Here is a 24,645-nt window from a genome sequence, read left to right on the forward strand (position 1 = left end):
CTTATGCCTTGGGGTGTACTACAATGAAGCATCATTTGTTCTAAGTATATCAAAAGCAATAATTTTCAATCCTGGCTGCATATTAGATTCACCTGAGGAAGCTTAACAGTATAATAAGGAAAAATGCCTAGGTTCCATCCCAGGCCAGTTACATCTAGATCTCTGTGGGTGGATTCATTGTTATCATTGGGTGCACCAAGGGATTCTAGTATGCAGCCAAGGTTGAGAACCACTGGTCTGGAGGGTATGTTATCTGTAAGGGGCAGTAGTAGATATGCCCTCAGGACATTAATATTTAAGTGTAAAATGATATTTCTTTCAAATATGAAATGTATTCGTTTTCTTCATGATGTATGTACATTTTGCTGTGATCTATAAGGTCCATCCTAGTTCCCTCTTCTCGCTAAAGATATTAAGATTTATTAAAATATCAATGAGAACTTTGTCATGATAGAGAAATCCTAGCTATATTTTGCCATGTCATCCACGTGTACCTGAGACATTCCGAGAAAATAGTTGAGCACTCATCGAGACAGAGTAGTGTTGCTTGGCTCTCGGTTCCCCTGACTGTCCTTACCTCCTTCCGTGTTGTCTGATACACAGCCTATATTTGACCAGTGGCAGAAGAAAAATAGGTCTGTTCTTTTCTTTCTCACACTTGTGCTCGGCTACACAAAGGGGTGTCTGCATCTAAACCACTCAGTAATATCCTTATTCCTAGGAAAAGATGTGAGCCCAAGGATCATTAGGTCATAGAAAGTAAGTTCAGAGCTGGGGATTCCACATCCATTGAGAGAGAATACTACCAACCCAGGCTCCAGGAAGGGGCCAAGAGGATCTGCTCAGAAATGCAAGTGAGGTGATGTTGCAGTGCCTTGAGCTGGGGACCCAAAGTAAACTGTTCTGCTGTCCTAAGAACTGCCAGGAAAGTCAGACCTACCCCAAATCCAATGAGTGTGTTTTTGAAAATGTGATTTTGGGGGCAGCCCGGGTGGCTCAGCAGTTTAGCGCCACCTTCGGCCCACAGCGTGATCCTGGAGACCCAGGATCGAGTCCCATGTTGGGCTCTCCCTCTGCCTGTGTCTCTGCCTCTGTGTGTGTGTGTGTGTCTCTCATGAAGAAATAAATAAAATCTTTAAAAAAAAATGTGATTTTTGAGTTAAATAAATGATCCTTGGGTTTTCTGAAATTGGTGAATTTCTGGGTAGCTCTTTTCACTCTCTCTGCCAATTCATCTAAGTAAAAATTGCCCTTCTGGAAATGACCAGACAAGATAATCTTCATACCTGTGTGATGGACCTGTGTGAGCCTCACTACTATCCACTGAAGTAAACACTCTGCACGCATCTTCAATTTGCTGATGCCCGGGCTTAAAGATTTTTTTCTGTTTCTTTCAGGAGATGGCCAGCCTCAAACGACAATTCACCGAACTGTTATCAGATATAGGCTTTGTAAAGGAAGGACTCAGAGCAAGGGAAATCGAGAAGAGGGCCCAAGGAGGAGATGGTATCTTGGACGCTACAGGAGAAGAGGTAAAGAATGCCTAGTTAGTTCTTTTATTTCTCTTCAATTGGTGCATGAACCATATATGAACTCCCTTAATTCTTCACCTAAGCCCTTTGAACAGTGGGCTTAGTGGCATTCTTGATTTTCTTTCCACAAAGTGTCAGGTAACACTCCTAAAAACAGAAGGGTTTTTCTGTTAATTGCTACATTTTTTTTTTTTATTTCATACCAGTTCGTTCATTCGTTTGTTCTTTCTTTGAAAGAGAGTACATGCATAAGCAGGAGGGGCAGAGGGAGAGGGATAGAGGAACTTAAGCAAACTCCTTGCTGAGCACAGAGCCTGAAGCAGGGCTTGATCTCACAACCCTGAAATGATGACCTGAGCTGAAACTAAGCTACTTAACCAACTGCACCCTCCAGGCATCCCCGCACTGGTTCTTGATAAGCCTATAAGAGGTGAAATAGATGTTTCAAGAATGTCTTCTTAAATCACACCAGCCTTTTTCCAACCAAGGATAGTTCTTCTATATTGACCGTGGGAAGAACGCTTCTTCAAGATGAACCTGATGTCACTCTGTTCTCAGTGCATTTAGTACTTTCTGCAGATGATGAACATCTCATGAACCAGAATCTCTGTCTACTGATCCTTAGAAGCACTGGCTTTGTAATTGCTTTGCAGAGACCCAGAGTTACTGGGGCTTCTTGGAATGGGTCCTGTGTGCATATGGTCCAGTAGACTTATTTTTTACTTAGAAGGAAAGAATTTCTCTAGCAAAAACATAGAAATTAGGTATTTGTTTTGTTTTAAGAAAGAAATCATATGTAATCTAATGATAAATTCTAGGGTACAGACAGAAGTAGCCACATTACTTATAAGATCAATGCTTGCTTTCTCTCATAGGCAAACTCAAATGCTGAGAACCCCAAGCTGATATCAGCAATGCTGTGTGCTGCTCTTTATCCAAATGTGGTGCAGGTAACAAAACATTTTTTCCTGGGTCCTACCACTTCTTGTTTGATTTGTAGCCAGGGGACATAAGTTAAGACATACAAATTAATTGTCTTAAAGAGATGCATGCAAATAAACACAGAACCTTTTAAACTTTGTACACATTTCCAACCCTTCAATTCCCCAAATCTGTTCAATACATCATTCAAGAATACATTTATTGTATAAAATGAAGTGCCTTTTTAATCCTTCTGACAGATTACGACATTCCAGAAATTTAAATGTACATAAATGTGACCCTGTCAGTAGTTTGTCCATAACTAGCCTTCTATGTTAGATAGAAGCTTGATTCTACCACAGTTTCCCTTATGGCCTCTGCTCTGGACTACAGTTAGATAAGAACAAAATCAAACAAGCTAGGGCTGTGCCATGGGACCACCTGTGGCCAACCTTCTGGAAAACCCTATCTGTTCATTGCTGTTGTACCTGAGTTTTAATTTCCCAGCCCTTGTCAAACTTAGAAAGACTGAATTTGTAAGAGTACAAACTTATTTCTCGTTTATCATTTTGTTAAATGCTCAGTTGACATCTGATGAATTTCTGGCACATTTTCTGTTCGGTACTTGAATACTTTTCAAACCGTTTGAAATTTATTTTAAAAAATCATTTTGGAGCAAAAGCATGGAGACAAAATAACCCCAAAGGATTGGGGAGAATAAATAAAAAAACTTTAAGGCAATGAAAATACTCTGCATGATACCATTGTAATGGATACATGTCATTATACATTTGCCCAAACCCATAGAATATACACCACCAAGAGTGAACCTAAAGGTAAACTATGGGCTTTTGGGTGATTATGATGTACCACAAGTTTTTAAAAATTGTAATACTACTGCTATCAGAAGCCCCCCACAATGAACATTCTTACTGTTAGTGGGAGTGTAAATTGATATACCCTTTCTAAATTTCATTGCTGAGGACTTATTAAGAACTAATTGCATGTATGCATAAAGCTACAGCTAGAATAATGTTCATTCTAGCTCTGTTTGTAATTGCAACCAAAAGTACCAATAATAGGGAATTTATTAAATGATTATAGATCCTTACAACTAGATACCATATAGCCATTTAGAATTATGTTTTAAGAAAATATTTAACATGGAAAAATGTTCTCAAAATAGTAAGTTTAAAAAGATTATAAAAAAATAAAAAATAAATAAATAAAAATTTAAAAAGATTATAGAAAATGATCCTATGTTAATTTCAATACCTGTTTACTTTTATTTATATGTTTATAGTTTTCTTGTTTCTGTATAAAAACAAATCTAACACCAAAAATGAAAATATTTATCAGATATAATTAAGTTATCTCTTAATCATGTGATTACAAGATATCTTTATTTTCTTATTTTTTCCTAATATATTATTTTCTATAGTAAACATGTATTATTTTTGCAAAACATACATATATATAATTCATATATATGTGTATGTGCATATAAATTTTTTTAAGATTTTTAGTTTATTTATTCATGAGAGACAGAAAGAGAGAGAGAGAGAGAGAGAGGCAGAGACATAGGAAGAGGGAGAAGCATGGAGCCCCATGTGGGACTCGATCCCGGGACTCTAGGATCTTGCCCTGGGCCGAAGGCAGGCGCTCAACCGCTGAGCCACCCAGGTATGTCCCTAAAATTTTTCTTTTTAAATGAGATAATGTGTTTATTCATTTTTTCCCCCTCATTTGGAAAGAAAGGCATTTGGAAAAGTAGGATTACTTCCAAAAGTAGCAGATTCGTCCTCCACTGCTGCCAGCTAGATGCAGCTGAGAATTGGTTTCAGACCTCCAGTTAGCAACATCCATCTACCCCCATATGGCTGGTGTGTCGTAGAGTCTCCCAGGGCTACTACACCTACATCCACACTTCTTGGTGGTCAGAAAAAAGAAATAAAAGGGGGAAAGTATGCTTATACTACCTTCAAAAGGAAGCAGGGAAGAAACAGCCAAAGCGTTCAGACAAGACTGGTCTTGTGCCAAGGGATGCTTCTGGTCATAGAAATACATACATACATACATACATACATAAATTTATTATTATATTTTTTTCCAAAAACCTGTTGTTTAGGTGAAAAGCCCAGAAGGGAAATTTCAGAAGACCAGTACCGGAGCAGTCAGAATGCAACCAAAATCAGATGAGTTGAAGTTTGTTACCAAGAATGACGGATATGTGCACATTCACCCTTCCTCAGTGAACTACCAGGTAAGAATGGTGGGAGACACCTCTGTTTACATACGGCAGGTCTTGTGGGGAGCAGCATAGTCCCTTCAAGTGAGCCAGACCTCCTTCTATCCTTCGCCATCCCCAGCAGCACCACTGTCTTGGGGGAGGTTGAATAACTATGAACAGACTAGAAATTGGGCAGTTTGGGGAAAGACGATTTCCATTTCAAGAAAATTCTACTGGATACCAAAAAAAATGTTCAAACCTGCTTTCAGATGTTTCTTTGCAGTGTGGATTTAAGAAGTCAGGATGTAAAAAAAAAAAAAGAAGGATGTAATGAGATCACTAAACCTGTGCCTTAAAAGGGAATGACCTGTGCTTGCTGATGGCACTTCCTCAGTGCTTTCTCCCGAGGCCAGGCCTGCTGCTGAGGCTGTTCCCAGCACTCCACTGAACTCACCACCAGCTGCGCATCACCTCCTTGGTGTCCTACCCAGTGAACACCCCCTGGTCCTCATCAGACTTGACTCTTGTGTAGTATCTGACACCGCTAACCTCCTGTCCTCTTGAAACTCTCTTTCATGTGGTTTTGCTCCTGAAATGCCACTTTCTTCCCTTTCTCTGATCATCCCCTGACACCTCTTTTAGGAGTTTCTCTTCCTTTGCTCTGAAATAGCGGTTCTATCCTGAGTTCTCATTTCTCACTGTAGTGCACTTATTCTTCCTGAACCATCAGAGCACAGCTCTGTGATTCTCACTACCGCCTGTGTGCAGTCACTGAGCCCCTGCTCCTCTCTCTCTGGGCCTGGGCTCTTTCTGAGCTCTCCTGCCAGAAATCATCAGCCAGATAATGAAGATTCAAATTCCTTATTTTCCACTTCATTCTTTTCTTCTTGTATTCGTCTTGGTGAACAGCACCACCCAAACTAGAACCCTGCGCTCGTAGAGACCCTGCCACTTTTCTCTTTACCCCAGTCCTTGTGGACACCAGGTCCCAGCAGTTCCGCTTTCTGACACTCTCAGATGTGCTTGTTCCTCTTCTTCCCACTGTCCCTTCCTCAGTTCAAACCCCAACATCTGTCTCTTCTCTAAAGTGCTATAATGATCTGACTTCTGGTCCTTTCTCTCTTGCCTTTTACAGTACTGCTGCCAGAATTAACTTTACAAAACATACATTGGGTCACGTCATCCCCTTGCTTGAAACTCTTCATATATGGAGTCTCCTGCAAACTCTCCCATGACTTTTCAGGCCAGGCCCCTCTTTTACCATGTCTCCCACTGCTCCTCCCTTGATCATTCTGTGTGCCATGACATGTAACATGCTTTCTTGGAACCTGGAATACATTCTCATTCCCAACAGGCTCCTCTAATTTGAGCTTCCATTTGAGCAACTCTCCCTCAAAGTTGCTTTGTTTCTTGGTCCACCATCAGGTGTGCATTTTATCCACAGTTGTGCTTACCATGTTATTTCATGGTTTGTGGTACATCATCTTCATGGAAGTATGAAATTTCTAAAGACAGGAATTGTATGGTTTTTATTTTTATGTTCTTGACATGTAGCAGGGTGCCTCCCTGAAAGCAGACACTCAATAAAACTTTGAGGAGAGATGGAGAAAAAGAGGACAGGGGGATGGAGGAAGAGAATTTGAAGTGTGAGGGCTGGCCAACCCCTGGAACTACTGAGTAACGTGTCAGCCAAGCACGAAAAGGGTCTCCTCAGCCCAGAAGACTTTGAGGACCAGATGGCCATCTGGTCTTTCAGCTACATACGTACTTAGGAGCCAGCGGTCACAGTTAGTTCTACCTCCTCTTCTGAGTTTACCATGACATTCATGCAATGATTCCAAATTATTCATGCATCCAATTCAGTATCTCCTAGCAGTTTCTCTATGCCAGGCACTACTCTGATCCATGGAAGACAGTGGATGAACTAGACAAACAAGGTCTCTGCCCTCAGGGAGCTTAAGTTCTGCTGAGCAAGACAGGAAAGAAATAAGTAAACAAATCATCTCAGGTTAGTGACAAATGCAATCAAGGAAAATAAAACAGAATAAGAGATTGAGAGTGATAAGAGACAGGCCATTTTGCCAAATGTGGTCGGGGAAGAACTCGCTGAGGAGAAAACAACTGAGCAGATCCTAAATGAAGTACAGGGCGAGCCATGAAGATATCTAGGGAAAGAGCATTCCAGCAGAGGAAATAAGTGCAAAGACCATGAGACAGAAGCATATTGGTGTGCTTCCGGAGATGCAGACCAGTGGTTGGGAGAGGTGGAATGGGATGATGAGGTGCCAGAGGAGCAGATGTGTTGGGACAAATGGGCAGGGTCAGGTTGTGTGGGACTATGTGGGCCATAGATCTGAGATTTTATTCTTAGGAAGTCACTGGAAGGTTTTGAGCCTAGTTGAATTTATGTTTTTAAAAGATCATTGCAGGGGTATCTGGGTGGCTCAGTGGGTTAAGTGTCTGCCTTCAGCTCAGGTCATGATCTCTGGGCCCTAGGATAGAGCCCTGTACAGTGGGGAGCCTGCTTCTTCCTCTGCCTACTGTTCCCCCTGCTTATGTTCTCTCTGTCTCTGTCAAGTAAATAAATAAATAAAATATTTTTAAAAATAAATAAATAAAAGGTAACCATGGCTGCTGCTAGGTGGGAAAGAGACTGAAGGTGTAAAACAGAAGCCAAGCAGGTGCTTATGAGGCTGTGGCAGTGGTCTGTGGAAGGCAGTGATGCTCTGAGCTGAGGTGGTAGCTGTCACATTGCAGGGAATATGTCCGTTCATTATGTATTTTGAAAAAAGAACTGACAGGACCTAGTGATCATTTCGACAGCATGAGGGGAAAGAACAGTTGAGAAAAGTTTCTCAGTTTGGGACGTGAGCAGCTAGGTGAACGGGAATATCACTTACTGAGCAGGAGGGGAATACTTTAAGTTGGGGAAAATCAAGAATTCCTTTTGAATGTGAGTTTGAGATGATTATTAGATATCCAAAGTGAGACGTCCTGAGGTCGATGCATGTAGAAGTCTGTCCTCAAGTGAAAGGTACAGGCTGGAGATAATTTGGGGAATTGTCAATGGACAGGTGGTACTTAAATCCATGGAGTGGGTGGAGTTCCCCTCAGGCTGCCAGTGCCCTCATCTGAGGTTTCCTGTTCCAGGTCAGACACTTTGACAGCCCCTACCTGGTGTACCATGAAAAGATCAAAACCAGTCGGGTGTTCATCCGAGACTGCAGTATGGTGTCCGTGTACCCACTGGTCTTGTTCGGAGGAGGCCAAGTGAGTGTGCAGCTTCAGAGAGGGGAGTTTGTTGTGTCCTTGGATGATGGTTGGATCCGTTTTGCGGCTGCTTCCCATCAGGTAAAGGCTAGCAGTTCCGTCTATGAAGGAGCCCCCCTGAGGGCTGTATTTCAATTTTTCTAGTAGCCACGTGTAAAAAATACAAATAAGTGAAATTAATCTTAATTTTATTTAACCTAATACACCTAAAAAGTTTTATATTCAACATGTAATCAATATAAGAATTTATTAGATATTTTATACTGTTTTTTTATATTAAATCTTTAAAATCTGGGATGTATTTTACATACATACACCAGCACATCTGTTTGAACTGGCCATTAGATTAGCCCCATGTGACAGATGGCTGTTGTATTGCACAGTACAGGTCAAGAAAGCCAGAAAGGGTTGGTTTAATTCAGCAGCCCAGGGACAACAAAAGCCTGGCTGACCTCATGGTAGCAGGATGGCTGCCATAGCTCCAGGCCTCACATCTGTGCAGCAGCACACTGTCCAGCAGGGAGACAAGAAACTTCTTCTCTTAAACCAACTTCTATGACCAAAGGAATGTCATAAACTCTAAGGCCGTGATGATCTGAGCCATTCACTCTGGCAGAGCCTCATGGCATGAGCCTGTTTGAGTTAGGCCAGGTGCAAACTGCATGGTTACCAAATAATGGGGGAGCAGCAAACCATTTTGGGAAGACATCTCCAGTGCCCGCTGTACATCAGCATAAGAAAATGCCATAAAAAAGGTGGAGTTGTTTCTTCCCATGAAAGCATCAAATGTATCCCAAAGCTACAGATTTTTTGGCTTTAATATCTAGCATTTTTAATTCTCCATTTTCCTGCTTCTCTTGGAGCAAATTGTAAAAGCTGACCAAGCTTTAATATGCAGAACACTACATAGAAGCCATTCTTCCAGATTTAATCTTCTCTTTAAATGAGATGTGATAGAGGAGACTTTTTATAATGGACCCCATTTATTATATTGCAGAGCTGACATTGAGTGAACGTTCTTAGAGCTGCATCAAGAAATTTTAGAAGTACTTCTGGAATAAAAATGTGTTAGTTTCTCCCCTCCCCCCACCATGGAGTTAAAATTACTACCAGAAATCTAAAATAATGACAGTCATCCGTGAGATGTTTCCATTAGGAACCTTTCCTCCCTCATTGACCCAATCACGGCTTACATTGCAACTTTCATTTTAGGTGGCTGAATTAGTAAAGGAACTGCGTTGCGAACTTGACCAGCTCCTCCAGGATAAGATTAAAAACCCAAGCATAGATCTGTGTACATGTCCACGAGGATCTCGGATCATCAGCACAATTGTGAAACTTGTCACCACACAATAAAGACCAGTCTTAGGAGAGTGCTTGCTACTCCCCTGCTTCTTGCTTACCTGGGAAATAACAGCAGCACCTCTACCTCCAACCAAGCTCTGTGCTGGGGCTGCCCTGGAGGGGCCCAGGCACTGCCCGCTCAGCTGAGACACCACGTTCCCTTAGAGGAGTTTCCCAGACAGTGTTGTTAACAGCTCAGGGGGACTCCCAGCACAATTTGGAGTGTCGATGTGAGGCAGTCTCAAAACCAGCTTGCTGTCTTTTTCTCTGTGACTATTCTGGGATAAATGAAATTCCCCTCCTAATACAAAAGTGAATGTTTAATACAATTCTGTTTTAATGTACGTATTTGTTTTCTCCTGCTTTTTCCTGGGGTAAGATAGGAGCATGGGGAGAAATACTGAATGTTTTATCTATCATAAAGGCTCATCTGAAAGAAGTTAGAACAGAGGACAAAAAAAAAAATCATGTGAACAAGAAAAATTAAGATTTCATTTTAAGGCTATGGGCTACAAAGTAAACTTAAACCTAATTTCTGAGGAATTTTTATTTTTACTCATTAAAAGTCGGCCTAAAAAAACAACCTTGAAGAGCTCTTATTAAATGCAAGCTGGTTTTATACTTACCTTTCTTGTTCAGAAAAAAAGAACAATCCAGGTGTCTTTGTTCTGTTTTCAGTTTTCCAATTAGGAATCTTTGCTCTCTCTTAGGAACATGCTCAGATCTAATGGCCACATTTCACGATACCCAAAGGGGAATTTTGATGGTATTCTCAGCCAACTTGGCATAGTCAAAGTAGAAAAGGTTGCCACACTAGTGTCAGATTTACAGCCATAAAAATATCTTCCATGAGACTGCTTATTTTCAGCTGCCACTTAGGTGAATGGGGAGCTAGCATTTTGGAAAACTATTTATACATTTACATTTTCTCTGGACATTTATCAGTGTGGCTGGAAGAATCCCGAAAAGCTGAATAGAAAAAATATTCTTGTGTTTGTCTGGTGCCCAGGTAGAGTCACTACAGATTTCATATTATGGATAGAATCCAAATTAGTCAGCAAAACCAATTCAATGAAGGCTGTTCCCTTTTCAACATATTACTTCAAATGGTTAAGTTTTCAGAAAACCTCTCAGACTGTCCCAAATGGCCAGTGTCAAGTGTGTTGAAGCTTTGGCATGCTTGAAATGTTTAGACCCTAAGTAGTATTTTTAAAAGGCATTAACTCATGTCCTCACTTTAAGTAAAAAACATGGATATGCATAGCACCCGCAGTATTCAAGTTCTGACTTGCTATTGAAACAAGGCTCATGTTACAGAACCGCTCAGGAGAAATGAAGGAGAAAACCGCACTAACCCTCTAAAACATTTCTTAAACCAGTTTTGACTCTTGGTGCTATAGTGGAGCTCGTGCTGGCTGCCCTAGCTAGAGCCATCTGCCCAAGTGAACCTGCAGCTTCAACACAAGTTTGCAGCAGAGCATACAGCGGGGCGATAAACAACAGAACTTTCCATTCAAAGTGCTGCGAAATCGTTCCCCTCGAGGAAGTTATTCTTGGGCTGGTTACTTGCAGCCACATACAAATGCACAAGTCATTTCACAGATGTGCCAGAAAGATTGGAAAAGATTGGGAAGCCTTGATTGAAGACACTGAATAAGAAAATCCTCCCCCACCCCCAAAACTGAACTTCGTAAGCCCCCTCATTAAAATTATGAAATAAGTGAAACGGGATTACTTCTTCGCAATTGAAGATCAGAATGCAGTATAGCATTTCAAGGTGAAACCGGATATCTAAACCCCAGAAAGATGGTAAGCACTTCATGTTAATTGTATGGAGAATTCTGTAAATGTTTCTTACATATTTGCTTTACCTTTACTGGAATCTAGCTAGGAAACAATATTGGAAAGTACTTGCTACAAAATTAGTCCCCTCATGTTGTAGTCTGTGTCAGTGGGGAGTTCTCAGGAGATGAAAACAAGGTAAACATCCTTGCAGAGGTGGTCATAGGTTGGCAAAGCATTAGGTTGGTCTTCTTCCTACTTGAGTTCCATATCTGAATATTACAATTCAAACTCTCTGACAAGTAGTGAACTTTGGTCTTTATCCTCCCATTCTGTTAGGTGAGCAGTTTAAATAATACGCCAAAGCACACAGCCTGTGGATCTGTAGGCATATATGGTAAATGTTCTTTTTCCTTTCTGGGCAATGGTTTTAATATATCCCTAAGAGGTTATCATAAAATAACACCTTGTGAAAGTACTTTGTAAAATTAAAATGTAGCAAATGTAAGCAAATTGGGACCAAGGGTGTGGTTTTCAGATGCAGCCCAGGCTGGCTTTTTGAAAACTGCACTCTGTCTTGTTCTCTCAATTACTGGGCTGAGCTGGGGAGCTCAGGCGTCACATTCTTGACATTGTCCTTTGTGTGTCACCTAATTGCCACATACATAAAGATCCCTGGGGGCAGCAGAATTATGTTCATGGTGCCACTGTACTTAAGCCTATGTATATGCTGGTTCTTTCCTCCTAAATCCTGCTAGAATTAGGCATAATTCCCAGGGTTTATTTTCTCCCAAAGTGGGGTGGCGGGGGGGGGGGGAGGAGAACTTGCTTAAAATATTTAGCCAGTTAATAAATACAGAGTGAGCTATTGTTTTCAGAAGTTAGATCTTGATCCTGAAACTGTGTCAGTATTTGAGTATTCACAGGACAGTGCCTCAGGTGGAAACACTGTAGAAACAGCTCAGTCTGTTGCCACAGCAGTCGTTTCAAACTGTTCCAGACTGTTCCAGAGTGACAGGCTTCTTCGTGTCTTTTTAGTCTCATGCATGTAAAGCTATGTAATGACTGTGTAAACCATTAACCACAGTGAGTCATTAACAGAAGAGACCTTTTTCTTGCCATTTACAAGTTATTATCCCTAAAGTGATTTATCAAAGAGATTGGTCTTAAATAGGATTTATAGCCAATCATTAATCTTCAAAATGCTTTAAAATCTTAGATGTTTTCATAATTTGTTCTGTCAAAGAGCAGAGACAAGGAGTTCTGTTGGAGAATCACTCGCTTGATACTCTTTAGGAAAGATACAGGACAGCAGCCTAAACATGAACTTGTCCCCACAGACAGTTCAGCCTCTGCCCCATCTTTGCCCATGGGGCCATCCCCGAGTCTACTCGAGTCGGTTCCAACCCAGCTGATTGAGTATATAAGCTAGGACACAGTGCCCCAGTGAGATAGCTACAGGAGAATGGCTTAGATTCATTCACTGGATTTCCTACTTATATTTCAATTTTTTAGGAAAAAAAACAAATTGCAACAAAGACAGTATGAGGGATTTGTTTGAAAAGGCAATTTCCCCAGGGGCGCCTGGGTGGCTCAGGTCATGATCTTGGGATGAGGAGATGGAGCCCCGTGTTGGGCTCCATGCTCAGTGTGAAGTTCACTTGAGATTGTCTCTCTCTCTCTCCCTCTGCCCCTCCTCCCAATCATGGGTTCTCTCTCTCTAACAAATAATCTTTAAAAAAGTAGGGGGCAACTTCCCATAAATACCAACAATGAAAATCAGTGTTTAGGATGATGATCCTAACATTATAAATAACGATATTCCTAAATATGGTGCAATTATATATTTAATAAATATTTTCAGAAGCATTTCAAACAGGTTTTTAAAATTATTATTCCTTATGCAGATTCCTGCATAATCCTTATAACACAGTTACTTGCTACCTCCCACCTGGGTTTTACTGAAAATGACCTAAAGGAGTTTATTTTCCTTCCATGTTCAATGAACTTATTTTATGAAAAGGAGATTATCCATGGGCAATTTTCTTCTACAATGATTCAAGACAGGAAAACATAGCCAAAAAGACTCATTTACTTCCTGAGAGTCCCCTTGTGGTAAGTTTTGCCTCATTCCATCCTTAACTTTCAAATGTATTAAAACAAACGTTGTGTTAACCTTTCAAGTAAGACTGTATTTGTCCAGAGGTTGATAACTACAATACAGGATCTTATCATGTACAAAGACTATAAAGAAGTTTTCTCATAAGAGAAACTGTATATTTTACTTGTTTTAAACCAGTGGTTCTCAACTGGAAGCAATTTTGCCCACCAGGGGACATTTGGCAGTATCTTAGAGATGTCACCGCTGAATGGGGGATTGGGGTATACTCCCGGCATCTAGTGGTTAGAAGCCAGAGATGCTGCTAAATATCCTACAAGGCACAGGATCTGCCACCCCCCTCAACAAAAAATTATTCAGTTCAAATCATCAGTAGTGCCAAGGTGGAGAAAATCTAAACAAAATGAGATAGGTAACTACTTAAAAAGTCTATTAATTAGATATAAATTATACCCATAGTTGTCTCTGAAAATTATGCCCAAATCAACTCTAATAAACATGTACTGTGTGCATAAGAGCTTATGAATCCATCATGTTGTTACCAAAATACAGTGCTTAATAATTTTAGGAAATTATATGTACAAATGGGAAAAACCATGCACACCCAGATGGGTAGGGTGTGCATGGTTTTTCCATTTGAGAGAGAGCACAAGTGGGGGAAAGGGAGAAGCAGGCTCCCTGCTGAGCAGGAAGCCTGATGTGAGGCTCCATCCCAGGACCCTGGGATCATGACCTGAGCCAAAGGGAGATGCTCAACCAACTGAGTCACCCAGGTGCCCTGGGATATGTTTATTTTAAAAACATGTTCTACCATTAAATTTAGTTTTTATAAATATCACTTATTTTGAAAATGTGAAAAGTTAAAACATGGTTTTTGAAAATACAATTTGTATATGACACTCATACTGCTAATGTTTTTCACTACAAAACTCAAATTCTCCCGTGTAGGCCCACATTAAGATGTCTGAAATATGCACACCCTTACTTTATCTTTCTGTTATTTGAACAGAGTCCAACTTAGTAGACTTTGGCCAATATGGTATAACACAAATAGGGTTTTAAGAAGGGGGATGGGAGTATATAGCTCTCTAGGTAGATAACTGTAAAATGTTGAAATCTAACATGAAGTCTCATTGGGAACTGTAATTTCTAGGCTCAGTAACCCTTCTACAGTTTGAGCTGGAAAAAAAAAATCAGTTTGTTTTAGGACTTGATTATTAGCAAGATTACCAGACTGAAAATCAAAGATATGTTATGCTCTTTAGAAGACAGATGTCCTTACAAATCAGGGGCCATGCTATATCATGGGCACCAAGGAACTATCCCATATGAGGAGGAAACTAATCCATTGACTATAGACGCAAAACAAAACAATCTGTAATCATAGACGTTGCTGTTAATGCTACCCTTCTGTCTCTGAAATTCACCTGTGCACTTTCCCATTTAAACTCCAGCTGTCCCCATTATTTCTGGCCCATAAATCATTATACCACCCTTTCCCATAGTAAGCATGGCTAAAACAGATTAATTGAAGCATGCAATCTGATTAGTTAAGAGGGAGGCTGATGGTCCAGTTTATAACTAATGTGTACTACATGGCTAGTTTGAGACCCATACTGGGGTTGCAGACATTCATCTGACATTTATGCTCATAATTTCAATATAACCAACATTTTAAGCAGGTGCTATGTACCAGCCACCCTAGGAAGTCAGGATATAAACAGGAACAAAGGAGAAATAGGACAATAGAGAAATAAAGTTTCCTTGAATAAATTCAATCAGGAGCATAATTTACCCCCTGCAAGAGCCTTTGAAGGTTCTAAAGAAACTAGATAGCCTATTTGTTGACAGTAAAGGAAGGATACTAATGGCTTTAAGTATTTTATTCTGCTTTTGAAAGATCTCATCTCATTCAGCAATTACGTGTGCTTTTTTTTTTTTTAAGATTTTATTTATTGAGAGAGAGTGTGCAAGTGAGAGAGGGAGAGAAAGCATGAGCAGTGGGGAGGGGCAGAGGGATCGGGAGAGAGACAAACAGACTCCCTGCTGAGCAGGGAGCCTGCTGTGGGGCTTGATCCCAGGACCCCAGGACCATGACCTAAAGCAATGCTTAACTGACTAAGCCACCCAGGCACCCCTAGGTGTGCTTCTTTAAACACTGTAAGGGGAAGTAGGTGGAAGGAGAAAGGGGAGAAAAAAAAAAAAAAAAAACATTGTGAGGAAACTTCTGTATGTCACCAAAGCAGTAGCTGTAGGGAATAAATGTATGGCTTACTCCCTCTTGAAAATGTATTTGAGGGTGCCTGGGTGAATAATTTGGTTAAGCACCTGACTCTTGGTTTTGGCTCAGGTCATGATCTCATGGGTTGTTAGGTAGAGCCCCACCTCAGGCTCTGTGCTCAGGGAGGAATCTGCTTGAGATTCTCTCCCTCTGCCCCTCCCGCCAATCATATGCGCTCTCCCTCTAAAATAAACAAATGTTTAAAATTAGAAAAAAAAAAGAAAAAAAGAAAGTCTATGTGAGGGCAGCCCGGGTGGCTCAGCGGTTTAGCGCCGCCTTCAGCCCAGGGTGCGATCCTGGAGACCCCGGATCGAGTCCCACGTCGGGCTCCCTGCATGGAGCCTTCTTCTCCCTCTGCCTGTGTCTCTGCCTCTCTCTCTCTCTCTCTTATTCATGTCTCTCATGAATAAATAAATGAAATATAAAAAAAAAAGTCTATGTGACCTTAAGTTAGGCAAAGAATTCTTAGCTACAAACACAAAAAGCATGATAGATAACATAAAAAAAAATTATAAATCATACTTAGTCAATTTGTTAAACTTTTACAGTTCAAAAACATCGAGAAAATATAAGACAAGCCACAGACTGGGAGGAAATATTTGTAAATTATATTTTGATAAAGCACTTGTATCTAGAATTGTTTATCTAGAAATATATGTTAAGACCTCTTACAACTCAAGTAAAAAAGTCAGTTTTTAAAATGGGCAAAATACTTGAGTAAACATTTCACCAAGGATATACAAATGGGTTAATAAACACATGAAAAGATGCTCAACCTCATTAGTCTTTAGAGAAATTCAAATGAAAACCACAGGGAGATACTACTTCATAACCTCTAGAATCACACATAATAACAGGTACTGATAAGGGTGCAGAGAAACTGGAGCCCTCATTACATTACTGATGGCACATAAAATGGTGTGGCTATATTAGAACATAGCTTGAGTTTCTTAAAAAGTTAAACGGGGATCCCTGGGTGGCGCAGCGGTTTGGCGCCTGCCTTTGGCCCAGGGCGTGATCCTGGAGACCCGGGATCGAATCCCACATCGGGCTCCCGGTGCATGGAGCCTGCTTCTCCCTCTGCCTGTGTCTCTGCCTCTCTCTCTCTCTCTCTCTGTGTGACTATCATAAATAAATAAAAATTAAAAAAAAAAAAGTTAAACGTAATTTATCATATAATCCAGTGACTCCACTCCTAGGTTATTTCACAAGAGAAATGAAAATATATGTCCACACAAAGGTTTTTCACAAATATTCACAGCAACATTCTTCACAATAGCTCCAAACTGGGAACAATCCAAATACCCATGGTGACTGAATAAACAAAAAGGAGTATATTCACAATAGGATATTATCCAGTAATAAAAAGGAACCTGTGATACATGCTACAACATGCATGAATTTCAAAAACATAATGCTAAGTGAGAGAAGCTAGACACCAAGACCACATATGGTATGATTCCATTTATATGAAATGTACAGAAATGTAAAAGCTACAGATACAAAAAATTAGTGGTTGCCTGGGACTGAGAGTGGGAATGGGAATTCATTGTAAATGAGATACAGACTCTTGTGAGGATGGAAATGTTTTTTTAAAAAAAAATAAAGGATTGTGGTGATGACTGCACAACTCTAAATGTAGTAAAGATCACTGATATCTATACTTAAAGTGGATGAATTTTATGGTATGTTAATAATACCTCTCAATAAAGTTCTTTTAAAAAATATATTGGGTGCCTGTGGTGCCTGGGTGGCTCAGTCGGTTAAGCCTCTGACTCTTGGTTTCAGCTCAAATCATGGTCTGAGGGTGGTGAGATTGAGCCCGATATAGGGCTCTGTGCTGGATGTAGAGCCTGCCTAAGATTCTCTCCTCTGCCCCCCATTATGATGGCACATAAAATGTGCTCTCTCTAAAAATTTAAAAAAAAAAAAAAATGTGGTGCCTGGCTGGCTCAATCAAGCACACAACTCTTGATCTCAAGGTTGTTGAATTCGAGCCCCATGTTGGGTGTAGAGAGTACTTAAACACAAAATCTTTAAAAATAAATAAATAAAAATTTGTTGTTAAGATACCTTTATTAAAAAAAAAAAAAATAGTGGGGCACCTGGCTGTCTCAATCAGAAGAGCATGTGACTCTTGATCTCAAGGTCACGAGTTCAAGCCCCACATTGGATGTAGAAAGGAGTTAACAAAAAAAAAAAAAAAAGAACTTAGAAAAATAGTAACTTCACCGTGGAGAAACTTGACAAACACCACCTTCACCAAATGATCAGTTAACATCACCAGAAATGGGACAAACCAGTTTTATGTGCCTCCCAATATGATTTATTGAAAATACACTATCATTTCCAGGGTATTCCTACCCAAAAACATCATACCAAATTACAACAAAAGGAAACATCAGACAAACTCAAATTGAGGGTCATTCCACAAAATAAATGTCAATGTCCCATTAAATCAAAGACTGAGGAACTATTCCAGATTAAAGGAAGGGACATGACTGAACATGATACATTGTCCAAATTTTAAAACTCATTTTGTGGGGGTTTTTTGGTTTTTTGCAATACAGGATGTTGAAATTATATGGATAAGGTGTGTATTAAATCACAGCACTGTATCAATGTTACTATTCTGATTTTGATGGCTGTACTGTGGTTAAGAGAATGTCATTTTTCTATCATGTCCATGATTTACTCTAAAACAGTTCAGGGGGATAAAATGAACACATACACATAGAAAATACAGATGTGGTAAAATGTTAACATCTGCTGAGAGAAGGATATATGAGACTTGTTTGTTCTGTTCTTGCAAAGTTCCTATAAATCTGAAATTACATTAAAACAAGCTGAAAGCAGTGCATGTATGCTGTAGTTACATAATTAGTGTGTAATTGCATGGGAGTAAATATTAGAAATACAAATAGATTTGACAAAATGATAAGAATATGACGTTTCCATGGCAGAGCCAGATCATTTACCCTCTTGGGCACTCAGGTTTTGTTCACAGGTGCATTGTTTAAACAATCGGAGGACTCAGTTGCCAAGAAACAGTCTCTCTCCCAGCTCACTAGCCTGACAGCAAACAAATCTACCAATACCAATGCACCTGTCTTTGGACCAAGGCGCAATTTCCTACATGGCTTCTCTCATCTCAAGGTCTCCCCGTATTTTGCCAAAATCATTTCCACACTAAATTTCTTATTCTGCATCTCCTATTTGCTTTTAAAAGACATTCCAAGACTTGAATGAGGTCTTAGTCACAAGGAGAAAGGCTATGCACTAAATCCCTTTAGGATCATGGGAACTTTAAAGTTGTGAAGGAAGGACTTTGTTTCCCCCAAAGTTCCTGAATTACTTTTGCAATCGTGGCCCGAGACAGGTAGCATCACCATTATCTGGGAGTTTGTTAGAAATGCAAATGCCTGGGCCCCAACTTGGACCTACTGAGCCAGAGTCTGCTGGGGGTAGGGTCCTGCAATGTTTTAACAAGCTCTCTGGCTGATTCTGGTGCTTGCTCAAGTGTGAGGAGTGTGAGGCTACATTCTGTCATTAGACAACTAGGCAGAGAAATAGCTGTTACTGAGCTGCATTCAAAGAAAGACCCCCTAAAACCTGAATATATTTTTTTAAGATTCTATTTATTCATGAGAGACATTGGAAGAGGGAGGAGAAACAGGCTCATGCAGAGCCTGATGTGGGACTTGATCCCAGGACTCCAGGATCACAACCTGAGTGGAAGGCAGACACTCAACCACTGAGCCACCCAGGTGTCCCTAAAACCTGAATATCTTGAAGTCTTTCTTCCAAAAGTTACCACTTCTCTTTTCTTTTGAATAAGGGGCGTACGTGGGAACTCAAAGGGCTGTGTGCAGATGATCCCTGAGGACAGACCAGGGAGCAGCGAGTGAGGCTGCCCTGTAGCAGCGCACATGGCCTATCCAGTTCCAAACTGCCTTGGAAGTCTGCTCCAAGCTCTGGCACATCAGGCTGCTTCAAGATTTCCTAGGGCAGACTTCTGTAAAGGGCTCTATTTTTCTGTAAATACAAGCCATATAGTTTGTCACAATATTCAGATCTGCCATCATGACTCAAAAACAGGCAGGGAAGATACATAAACTGGTGGGTACGCTGTGTGCCAGTAAAGCCTACCAAATGGAGGCAGCAGGCTGCATTCGCCCCAAGGTCTCAAAGTCTGTTGACCCATGTCCTCGGGAATCAGAGGCCTGGGGTTCTAATCTGATGTGAGAACCCCGAGGTCACTCTAGACCTGCCCCTGAGAACACCCTCAAATGACAATCTGAGGTACCGCCCTAGGTTTCTAGGCCAGAAACCTCTATATTGAGCCCTGGCCACTGCCTGACTTCCACGGGGTAGGGCCAGCTGTGGTGAAGCGTGTTCCTGCATCTCTCCCTCCAGGGAAGCCTGACCCGGGAATGCGGTACGGGCAGAAAGCAGCATGGGCCGAAAGCCTTGGTCAAATCCACCAAGCACAGGAACCACGTTTCAGTTCAGCGCAAAATACTCGTGACGCTTACCTTTTTTTTTAGAGGTATCAGCCAGTGCTCACTTTGAAAGGCTTTAAAAGTTATATAGCTTATGTGTTAAAATTTTACAAGTAGTTGAAACTTTCAAGCTTCAAACAAAAAAGCACATATTCCGCTATATTCTGATTCAAAAGCTATTTCATCCTTACACAATAAATAAATATTTTAAACAGACACATCCAGTTAGTGCAAGGGACTTAACAAGACATCTTATATTGAATCTAACGTGTTGCATTTCTTTCAAATACATTTCTTGCCTAACAAAACCCGAGATGTGCTGCCACCTGTGCAGAGTCTTGCAATTCTAATGTTCTTGTGCTATTGTTTCATTTGATGCTATCCCTGCCATAGTTCCCTTATTTATTAGCACTCATAATCCACATCTTTGATTTTACCAAAACAATGGAGAACACACACACACACACACACAAACACACTTGTGTGCCTCTGAAATCTTGTAATATCATGGATTTAACATTCAAAACATATGAAGGAATAAAACGAAGTGTTCTTTCAATCGATGCATCCATAGGTCTTGGCCTCTCATTGGGAAGCTGCAAGATGTCCTTGAATAAGATCCTGAATACGGGACAGAATAATCTCATTAGGACTGCTGCAATTTTCTGGACCATAGGGTGGTTCTATAGTCAGAACCCCAGCCACACACAAAGTCCTTCGTGAATCTCCCTGCTCAGTGATGGGGATGTGGTTTTTCTCGAGCCATTTCTTTAGGCTGTTCTTTCTCTTCTCCAGATCCTCAGGGCTGTAGGCCTTGCAGTCTCCAGACATGAACAAATGTTTCAGCTTCTCTCTCACTCCATGGTCCCCTTCGTTCACAGTTTCAACAGTCTGCACAGCATGGCCCATAATTCCAGTCACAGACATGCTGCCATCTTCCAGGAAGTTCACCAGGACAATACTTCGGAGGGAAAGTTAAGTTCAGAGCAGATTTGCAAAAGAAAAACCCAAAGGCCCATAAAACTATGGAAGAAGCAATGGAATGAGAGGCATCACCAGCCCCAATAGGCAATTACAAATAGGAAATAAGAACTTCCCCCCCCCCAAAAAAAAAAGAAAGAAAAGAAAAGAAATAAGAACTTCCCTGTTTAAAATTAATCCCCTCACTACCAAACGTTTATAAATACTCATTCAATAAGTATTCACTGGGCAGCCTGGGTGGCTCAGCGGTTTAGAGCCACCTTCAAACCAGGGCATGATCCTGGAGTCCTGGGATCGAGTCCCACATCAGGCTCCCTGCATGGAGCCTGCTTCTCCCTCTGCCTGTATCTGACTTTCTCTCTCTCCCTGTGTCTCTCATGAATAAATAAATCTTAAAAAAAAAAAAAAGTATCCACTGAGAGTCCTACATATCTAGACTTGTTTGTCTACCTAAAGCCAATCACTAGGGGATGCAGTTAAAGCAGTGAAGAATTATAAATGGCTTAAATGTGTATCAGAAAGAAAGAAAGGGTACAGACTTAATTTTAGAGTTAAACAACTGAAGAACTCGCCTTCAAAGCAGACCAAAGAAAATAACAAAGCACAAAACTGATGAAATAGAAAACAAAAGAGTTAATAACATGATCATCAAAGCCAAATATTGGTTCTTAAAACATGTAAAATTCACAAAACTCAGGCAAGATTAATTAGAATAGGAAAAAAAAAAGACACATACAAATAACGTTAGAAAGAAGGCAGCAAAGATTGGCAGTTTAAAGTATCAGGAACAAATTTATGCCAATAGTCTCGAAAACTCAAACAGAAAACTTCCTAGAAAATATAAATTTCTATTTCTGAGAAAATATAAATTTCTACTTCCCGTGGAGCGGGGAAAAAAAGCCTAATTTTACCAACAAAGTATATACAATTTTCAAAGTTTAAACATTTTTTCTAAGATTTTATTTTTAATTAATCTCCACACCCAATCGGAGCTCGAACCAACAATCCCAAAATCAAGAGTTGCATGCTCCACCGACTAAGCCAGCCAGGCACCCCAAGGTTCAAACATTTCTGACCTGACCAAATTCTTCTAGACACTTTAAAAGGACTGTACCTTAACTCGTTTAATAAGGCTAATATAATCTTGATACCAAAAGCAGAGAAGATGATTAAAATATAAAAACTACAAGCTAATCTCACTCATCAATACAAATGCAAAACTCCTAACTAAACAAAATATATGATGTGATGTGAATTTCACTTGTGTGGTCCTCTTCCCAAAGTCTATAATCTCAGGGTATTTATGAGAAAGCATCACACAAATCCAAGTTGAGAGATATTCTACAAAATACCTCACCAGAACTCTTCAAAAGTGTCAACGTCATGAAAAACATGGAATAACTGAGAAATTGTCACAGTTCAGAGGAGACTAAGGACACAAGACGATTAAATGTTATATGGGATCCTACATTGGATCCTGGAACAGAAAAAGGCAAACAATTAGTGGAAAAACTGTTAAAAGCCAAATGATTGCAGTTTAGTTAATGTAATTTTAGTTCTGAGGAATGTACCATGGTTGGGTAAGATGCCAACAATTAGGGGAGGCTGGGTAGATGGGTCCTCTCTGCACTCTTTTCTGTAAATCTAAAATCATTCCAAAATAAACCGTGTGTCTGTGTATCACCACCTTTAAAGTAGTCATGCAAAAAACAAATCTGATCCTAATCAAACCTCTAGATATGAATACCAGTTTATAGGAAATATGGAGGCTAAGAGACCATGTCAAACTACGCCATGATAATACAATAAGCTAAATCCAGAATGTGTTCAATTCTGTAAGACAAATGATAACATTTCTTCAACAAATAAATGACACGGAAAACTAAAAAAGGAGAAAGTGCAAAGTCCTAGCTTAAGATACTTAGACATATCAACCGCGTTAATAAACCAATTAAAGAGATATTTTGAGACAACCAGGCAAACCTAAAAACAGACTATTAATAATAAAGTCATTATTACTTTTGCTTGGTATTATGTTGTTGTGGTCGTTAAAAAGTCCTTATCTGCTAAAAGATAAAAAGGTATTCGTGAACAAAAGTATGCATCTGCAACTGGCCTAAAGATATTTAGAAGGGGAAAGTAAGGCTAGTGTCTGTTAAACTATTCCCTCTACATTCATGGATGTTTGAGATTTTCTAATAAAAATGTAGTAATAAGTGTTTCCCTTCTACAAACCTGGCTGGTCTGCCAAGGTAATCCATTGTTAGAACAACACTTGGATTCAAAGGCAATACAGTTCTTACGTGTGAATAACCAGCCTTTCATTTATCTACTTCCTTAAATTGGACATGACATATCGGCCGCACAGAGGGGTGTAGGATTTCAGGGAAGGAGGACCCATACTCACTTGGCAGAAACGGGGTCTGTGGTTAAAACCCATCCTTTATACTCCTTCTCACTGGCTGTCACTCTGACTTCTTTGTACGTGTAATCTTGCCATTCTAAGGGGCCTTTCTTCATCCATTCATTCATGGCTGATCTAAAACCATCACCAGTTCGGGTTAACATAGATGTTCCACTCAAGCAATGCCTTACCCCTAATCTCCATCCTAGAGATAGAGCGCATCTGTGATTTGCCTCACGGTCCCTAACAGGGAAATAGCTTATCAGCTATTTCACAACCCAGTCTGAAAACTAAGGAGACCCCGGGTTGCCACGGGGCCCAGCCTCGGGTAACTCCTCTGGCTTCCTCGTTCTGGCCCATCCCCCCACTACCATGCGCGATCGCCTTCACCCCGGCTTTGAACTCCGGTCGGCAGGGGCTCAAACAATTTAACTCTGCTCTCCTGCGATCAAAGGAGCTCACCCATCACCGTCAGCCACAACTGAGAGAGAAAACGTTGACACCCACCCACTAGCGCTCTCTAGCTGTTTCTCCGCTGGATTTGACCATTTCCTAGTAGTCCGGAGGATGCACCAACCCGGGGGCAGCAGCAAAGGCTCTAGAGCGAGGCATATTCCGTAGCCCCGCTTGCAGCTGCATGACGCTTAGAACGGTGCTCAAACCTGGTGCTACTTAATCGTTTAAACCCACAGACGAGAGAAATACCAGGTAGAACTCCCAGCAGGGCCGAGCACGCAGCAACCACGCGGCGAGGAAGGAAGCACACCAGCCCCGCCCACCTGAGCCCCGCCCACCTGAGCCCAGCATGCTTTGCGCCACAACGTCACTTCCTTCCCCCAGAATTCTCTGCTTTGTAGTCCTTGGTCATACCTAGAGGTCTGAGAGGCGCCAAGTGTGGCGGAATAAAGGTTAGGTGCGGGGTGCCGGCAGCGCCTGAGGTGGTTTGTTTTTTTTTTTAAGATTTATTCATTCATTCATTCATTCACTCATTCATTCATGAGAGACACAGAGAGAGAGACAGAGACACAGGCAGAGGGAGAAGCAGGCTCCACGCAGGGAGCCCGACGCGGGACCGACCCCGGGACTCCAGGACCACGCCCTGGGCCAAAGGCAGGCGCTAAACCGCTGAGCCGCCCACCTGAGGTTTTTGTATGGTGATAATAAGGCTCCTTGTTCCCCTAGAACTATCCCTCTTCGTTCTCACGATGGACATTTCAAGCTTTTTTTTTTTTTTCAACCTTTTGTTTTTAAAGAGGAGACGTCTCCTTCCAGTTTCTCG

The 24,645-nt window shown here is 40.8% G+C and overlaps 2 protein-coding genes across 5 annotated transcripts in view; one reads left to right on the top strand and one right to left on the bottom strand.

The window, feature by feature from the left end:
- The window catches only part of DHX57 (DExH-box helicase 57), a 57,021-nt gene extending 47,072 nt beyond the window's left edge, over positions 1-9,949 (top strand). For all 3 annotated transcript variants that reach the window (XM_041754796.1, XM_041754797.1, XM_041754798.1), the window contains exons 20-24: positions 1,398-1,532; positions 2,408-2,482; positions 4,582-4,716; positions 7,834-8,034; positions 9,166-9,949. In XM_041754796.1, coding sequence (XP_041610730.1) covers positions 1,398-1,532; positions 2,408-2,482; positions 4,582-4,716; positions 7,834-8,034; positions 9,166-9,309 — 690 coding nt within the window. In that variant the 3' untranslated portion in view covers positions 9,310-9,949. The remainder of the gene's footprint in view (positions 1-1,397; positions 1,533-2,407; positions 2,483-4,581; positions 4,717-7,833; positions 8,035-9,165) is intronic.
- Positions 9,950-17,787: 7,838 nt separating this feature from the next.
- GEMIN6 (gem nuclear organelle associated protein 6) lies at positions 17,788-24,155 on the bottom strand. Of its 2 annotated transcripts, none has more exons than XM_041754800.1 (3): positions 24,072-24,155; positions 23,370-23,501; positions 17,788-20,942 (listed from the first exon to the last, which is right to left on the bottom strand). In XM_041754800.1, the coding sequence occupies exons 2-3, from the start codon at positions 23,492-23,494 to the stop codon at positions 20,567-20,569; spliced, it is 501 nt and encodes a 166-aa protein (XP_041610734.1). In that variant the 5' UTR covers positions 23,495-23,501; positions 24,072-24,155; the 3' UTR covers positions 17,788-20,566. The 2 variants fall into 2 exon arrangements, with proteins under 2 accessions (XP_041610734.1, XP_041610733.1); XM_041754799.1 differs by having other exon boundaries at positions 23,874-24,144.
- Positions 24,156-24,645: the final 490 nt, after the last annotated feature.

The sequence above is a fragment of the Vulpes lagopus genome, chromosome 5 (assembly GCF_018345385.1).
Source record: "Vulpes lagopus strain Blue_001 chromosome 5, ASM1834538v1, whole genome shotgun sequence".
Lineage (NCBI taxonomy): Eukaryota > Metazoa > Chordata > Mammalia > Carnivora > Canidae > Vulpes > Vulpes lagopus.